Raw genomic sequence first — 6,328 nt, 5'->3', positions numbered from 1 at the left:
AAACTAGTTACATATAAAATACACACATATGAAAAATAAACAACATCCAAAAATGTACTCAATACCTAATTATACTGTAATATAGACTAAAGGCCATTGCACACTTGTACGAAATTTTGGCACATAAAAAAATAAATACAACCTCACGTTATGTCAATCGAGTTTACACACTGCCTCCAAAACTTTCGTCCATCATAAAAAAATTCAGATCAGGTTTTCTGCTTTTTCACATCCGTATCAAGCATTTTGATAGAAATGGATGACGAATATAGAAAAAAAAAAAACGAAAAAACATACGGAAATTTCGGACTCAGTGTGCAGTGACTTTAAGTCTGTAATTTAGAGCATGTAAATTAATTTTACAAAGTATACATGTAATAAAAAAAATTGCTCTTTAAATTTAGAACAGTATTTTAATACAATGTATATAAATGTGACCCTGGAACACAAAACCAGTCATAATGGTACATTTTTTTTAAATTGAGATTTATACATCATCTGAAATCTGAATAAATAATCTTTCCATTGATGTATGGTTTGTTAGGACAATATTTGGCTGAGATACAACTATCTGAAAATCTGGAATCTGAGGGTGCAAATAATAATAATAAAAAAATATATAAATAAAAATATTGAGAAATCGAAAGTTGTCCAAATCAAGTTCTTAGCAATGCATATTACTAATCGAAAATAAAATTATATTTATTATGGTAGGAAATTTATAAAATATCTTCATGGAACATGATCTTTACTTAATATCCTAATGATTTTTGGCTTAAAAGAAGTATTTTTGACCCATACAATGAATTTTTGGCTATTGCTACAAATGTACCCATGCAAATTATGGCTGGTTTTGTAGTTCAGGGTCACATATATGCAAAATAACTTTTCCATATCACCGTAGATGTATATATGTGTAAAATATTTACATTTTACACATATACAGTCTGCCTATCTATCTATCTATCTATCTATCTATCTATCTATCTATCTATCTATCTATCTATCTATCTATCTATCTATCTATCTATCTATCTATCTATCTATCTATCTATCTATCTATCTCTTAATTAAAATTGCAAGGGTTGTGTGCTCAGGCAGTTTCTGCTCCTCACACCTCACATCTGAGGCAGGAGAAGCTCCTCTTTCCCACAGACCCCCTAGTTCTGGTGTCACTTCTCCTCTCAAGTACTGACTGGGATCCTCTGAGGTGCCAACTCGCACCTCTCAGAGGATATATACAGGAGTAACACGGCCCACCAGCAACCACAACCTCATTCAGCAAAGACCTTCTCAACTCAACAGCCATGGATATCTCCAGCTCTTCCCTTCAGCTCCAAAACAGCAGCTCTTTCCTGTTTGACTGCGAGAACCTTCTGGATCAGAGCTATGCCGTGTCAGATGCAGGCTACTACAGCGCCTGCAGCAGCCTGTCTCCAGCCTCTTCCATAGACTCCTGCAGTTTCTCCCCTCCGGCCTACCCTTGTGGAGCAGGACAAGACATACCACAGATCTTTCCACAGCAGGAAAAGAACAAGGTCCAGCAGTCCAAGAGAACCGGACGGCCAAGGTCCAAATTCCCTGGAGTGAAACGGCAAACTGCAAGTGAGCGGGAGAAGCTGAGGATGAGGGATCTGACCAAAGCTTTGCATCACCTCAGAACGTACCTGCCTGCATCAGTGGCTCCTGTTGGAAAAACCTTGACCAAGATTGAGACCCTGCGGCTCACTATTGAGTACATCTCATGCCTGTCTGCTCAGCTCGAACTTGGTGAAGACGAGGCGAATCGTGGAGCCCAGGCCGAGGTCAATGCTGCTTCAACCATGTTTGACAGCTTTACTGCGACTCCTTCAGTTACTCAAAGTTTACCAGCTCAGCAGTTCCCATCTATGGCCTGTTATCAGGTATGTACATTGTACTTCAACACTATTTATATACTATTTTAAATAATACTTACTATGAAATATTTTAATATGTAGCGAATTTATACTTTATAGCCAATATTGTACTTTTAAGTGTTGTTTTGTTCTTTTATAGCTGTTATATGTGACCCTGGACGACAAAAAGTCTTAAGTAGCACAGAAATATTTGTAGCAATAGCCAAAAATACATTTTATGGGTCAAATTTGTTGATTTTTCTTTTATGCCAAAAATCATCAATTTCCTACCATAAATATATCAAAACTTAATTTTTGATTAGTAATATGCATTGTTAAGAAATTTGAACAACTTTAAAGGCGATTTTCTCAGTATTTTAATTTTTTGCACCCTCAGATTCCTGATTTTCTAATAGTTGTATCTCATTCAAATATTGTACTATTCTAACAAACCATACATAAATGGAAAGCTTATTTATTCAGTCAATTTAAAAAAATAACCTTTATGACTGGTTTTGTGGTCCAGGGTCACATATTTATAAAATAATTTTAAATTATAATAATAATGATTACATTTTTTGTGTTTAAAAAATGTAACTGAATAAAAAAATGTTCCTGTTCTTTTTCTTAATTTGATCTCTATTTTATTTTCCAGACTCAGAATCCAGTCGAAGGCGATTTCCTTTCATTCCCAGCTCAGGATTTTTGGCTTCTGGAGCAACAGAATTTCTTCCACGGATAGTGCTGATTAAAAGGGACTGAAATGCACGATCTGAATGCAAATATTAATTTGTGAAATGTTTGTAAGATAATGAAAATTTAAGACTTATATATTTGTAAATATGTTTGTACAGATATTTATATTTTTCAATTAAAAAAATATATTAATATTTATAATCTCAATTTTCCAGCAAATAAAGCCTTGCAAAATCTTACATCACTTTTATGAGTTGTTTTTTAACATTACATACCAATGATTTCAATATTATGCCTTTTAATCAATGTACACCATAGAGCAGATCCACTGAAAGAGTTAGTTCACGCAAAAATGAAAATTAGCCCATTATTTACTCACCCTCCAGGCATCCTAGGTGTATGACTTCCTTCTATCAGACGAATCCATTCGGAGTGATATTAAAATTATCCTGCCATTTCCAAGAATTAGAATTGCATGGATAGGTGTTTCTCTTCATCAGTGCAAAGCAAGTCCAATAAAGTGCGTCCATCCATAATAAAAAGTGTCTCACATGGCTCCGGGGGTTGAATAAAGGCTTCCTGTAGCAAATCGATGCATTTTTGTGAGAAAAATATCCATATTCAAAACATAATCTACATCATCTGCCCAGAGCTGCTTCCGTGTACAACAGTGAGCGCAAGCTAGATTAAAGAGATAATTACATTTTAAATATGGATATTGTTCTTACAAAAACACATCGATTCACTACAGAAGGCCTTTATTCAACCCCCGGAGCCATGTGAGGCACTTTTTATTATGGATGGATGCACTTTATTGGACTTGTTTGTTGAAGAGAAACACCCACCCATGCAATTCTAAAGCTTGGAAATGGCAGGATAATTTTAATATAACTCCGATTGGATTTGTCTGAAAGAAGGAAGTCATATACACCTAAGATGGCTTGGGGCTGAGTAAATAATGGGCTAATTTTCATTTTTTGAGTGCACCTTACCTTACCGTTTAAGCAGCATCCCAATGAGAGACAGCTGTGATGGTCATTCCACGTTGTAATTCACACGTTTAAGGAAACACCCCTGCGGAGTGAGCATTAATGTGGGCAGGAAAGTAAACTAACTCTCACAGGTGAGATCCTTTAATACCCCTCAGACTGTAAACGCAGCTCTGTGGGGCTCTTCTTCTGAAATGCAAGGCCTGATGCCTCTTTCAAGACAAAAAGATAAACAGGTTTCATGATATTTTAAATTCTTTTTTATCTTAAAGGAACAGTTTACACAAAAATGAAAAGTTTCTGCAAATTCCATCAGGGAATCCAAGATGTAGGTGAGTTTGTTTCTTCATCAGAACAGATTTGGAGAAAATTGGCATTATATAATTTTCTCACTAATGGATCCTCTGCAGTGAATAGGTGCTGTCAGAATGAGAGTCCAAACAGCTGATAAAAACATTACAATAATTCACAAGTAATCCATTTAATAACGTCTTGCAAAGTGAAAATCTGTGTGTTTGTAAATAACAAATCCAGCATTAAGGCATTTTTCCTTTAAACCATCGTTTCTGGCAAAAATGCAAGTCCATAATCCATAATAACGCTTCCTCCATTTTCACGGCACCCATTTACTGCAAATGATTCATTGGTGAGCAAGTGATGCAATGCTAAATTTCTCAGAATCTGTTCCAAACTCTTCTACATCTTGGATGAGTACATTTTCAGCAGCTCTATGAGGCTCTTCTTCTGAAATTCAAGGCCTGATGCATCTTTTAAGCCAAAAAGATAAAGAGGTTTCGTGATATTTTAAAATTCTTTTTTATTTAAAGGAACAGTTCACACAAAAATGAAAATTTTCTGAAAATTCCATCAGGGAATCCAAGATGTAGGTGAGTTTGTTTCTTCATCAGAACAGATTTGGAGAAATTTGGCAGTGTATCATTTGACATCATTAGATTCTCTGCAGTGAATGGGTGCCGTCAGAATGAGATTCCAAACAGCAGATAAAAACATTACAATAATTCACAAGTAATCCATTAAATAACGTCTTGCAAAGTGAAAATCTGTGTGTTTGAAAATAACAAATCCAGCATTAAGGCATTTTGCCTTTAAACCATCGTTTCTGACCAATATATATATATATATATATATATATATATATATATATATATATATATATATATATATACCAAAGTCCATAATCCATAATAACGCTTCCTCTGTTCTGACGGCACCCATTAACTGGGCAAGTGATGCAATGCTAAATTTCTCCAAATCTGTTCCAATATCATCTACTCTTTGGATGAGTACATTTTCAGCAGCTCTGTGGGGCTCTTCTTCTGAAATGCAAGGCCTGATGTCTCTTTCAAGCCAAAAAAAAACAAAAAAAACACAGGTTTAATGATATTTAAAATTCTTTTTTATCTTAACGGAACAGTTCACACAAAAAATGAAAAGTTTCTGAAAATTCCATCAGGGAATCCAAGATCTAGGTGAGTTTGTTTCTTCATCAGAACAAATTTGGAGAAATTTTGCATTATATAATTTGCTCACCAATGGATCCTCTGCAGTGAATGGGTGCCATCAGAACAGCTGACAAAAACATTACAATAATTCAAAAGTATTCCATCAAATAACATCTTTCGAAGGAAAAAATCTGTGTGTTTGTAAGAAACAAATCCAGCATTAAGGCATTTTGCCTTTAAACCATTGTTTCTGGCCAAAATACGAGTCCATAATCCATAATAGTGCTTCCTTCATTCTGACGGCACCCATTCACTGCAGAGGATCCATTGGTGAACAAGTGATGCAGTGCTAAATTTCTAAATCTTAAATCTGTTCCAAAATCACCTACATCTTGGATAATCTATAATAACGCTTCCTCCATTCTGACGGCACCCATTCACTGCAGAGGATCCATTGGTGAGCAAGTGATGCAATGCTAAATTTCTCCAAACTTATCTACATCTTGGATTAGTACATTTTCAGCAGATTTTGGTTGAACTATTCCATAATGTCAGCAATAAATCTCATGATGCAACGTCCAACATTGCACAAAAAACCTTGCTGTGACTTCATTAAAGATATAAATAGCACCATTAGTTATGTGAGTGACAGCTGTTCTTCAGTGTCCATTTATATGTGGTAAAAAGTCGTAAGAGTCTTAAAGGTGACAAGTCAGCAGCTGCTTTCAGACACCATAATAATGAATCACTTCCTCACCCTCCCTTCCTCCCATTTGTGCAGTCTTGTCTACTTCCTCTGTTGAGTCCCTAATGACACAGACGAATTAACCATGTTCATCTATTTACAGATACAAGATGTCCTGTTACATCTTGGCCTGTGTTATTGAAGGTCTGTTTCACTGTGAATACCATTAGTTCATCTTTTATATGCAGTATGTGCAAAAGAAGTATTTTTCCTGTTAATTTCCTCCATAGGGATTTCATAAACAACAAAAAACAATATAATTAAAAATGAAATCCTAAAAATGGTCTTTTAAAATGCAATGAAACTATTCATTATATGAAGAAATTGCCCATAAATCATAAATGAAGAAATGACAGTACAATATAAAACTGGTGTTTATAAACATAAAATATATTTCATGTTTATTGCAAGATATTTAAATGCATACAATTTTGTTTTTTGAGAAAAGGAAGACTTACATTAGAATTATGAACAACTACATTATAATATACTACAAAAATATTTTAGTGATCTAATTTAATAATCAAAGGCACAGAACAGCTGATAATCAAACTTGAT

General features: G+C 34.7%; 2 protein-coding genes across 2 annotated transcripts in view; both read left to right on the top strand.

Annotated features, from left to right (window-relative positions):
• LOC141331667 (insulin-like growth factor 1 receptor) overlaps window positions 1-1,195 on the top strand; it is a 27,553-nt gene extending 26,358 nt beyond the window's left edge. The window contains exon 4 of the mRNA XM_073836705.1: window positions 1,098-1,195. Within this exon, the coding sequence (XP_073692806.1) occupies window positions 1,098-1,195 (98 nt within the window). The remainder of the gene's footprint in view (window positions 1-1,097) is intronic.
• Window positions 1,196-1,307: 112 nt separating this feature from the next.
• Window positions 1,308-2,619, top strand: LOC141331169 (uncharacterized). The gene is made up of 2 exons (XM_073836091.1): window positions 1,308-1,904; window positions 2,533-2,619. Exons 1-2 carry the CDS (start codon window positions 1,308-1,310, stop codon window positions 2,617-2,619), a joined length of 684 nt encoding a protein of 227 aa, XP_073692192.1.
• Window positions 2,620-6,328: the final 3,709 nt, after the last annotated feature.

This window comes from Garra rufa, chromosome 3, assembly GCF_049309525.1.
Source record: "Garra rufa chromosome 3, GarRuf1.0, whole genome shotgun sequence".
Classification (NCBI taxonomy): Eukaryota; Metazoa; Chordata; class Actinopteri; order Cypriniformes; family Cyprinidae; genus Garra; species Garra rufa.
The sequence above is the reverse complement of the archived record's forward strand: the minus strand, read 5'-3'. Positions and strand labels throughout refer to the sequence as shown.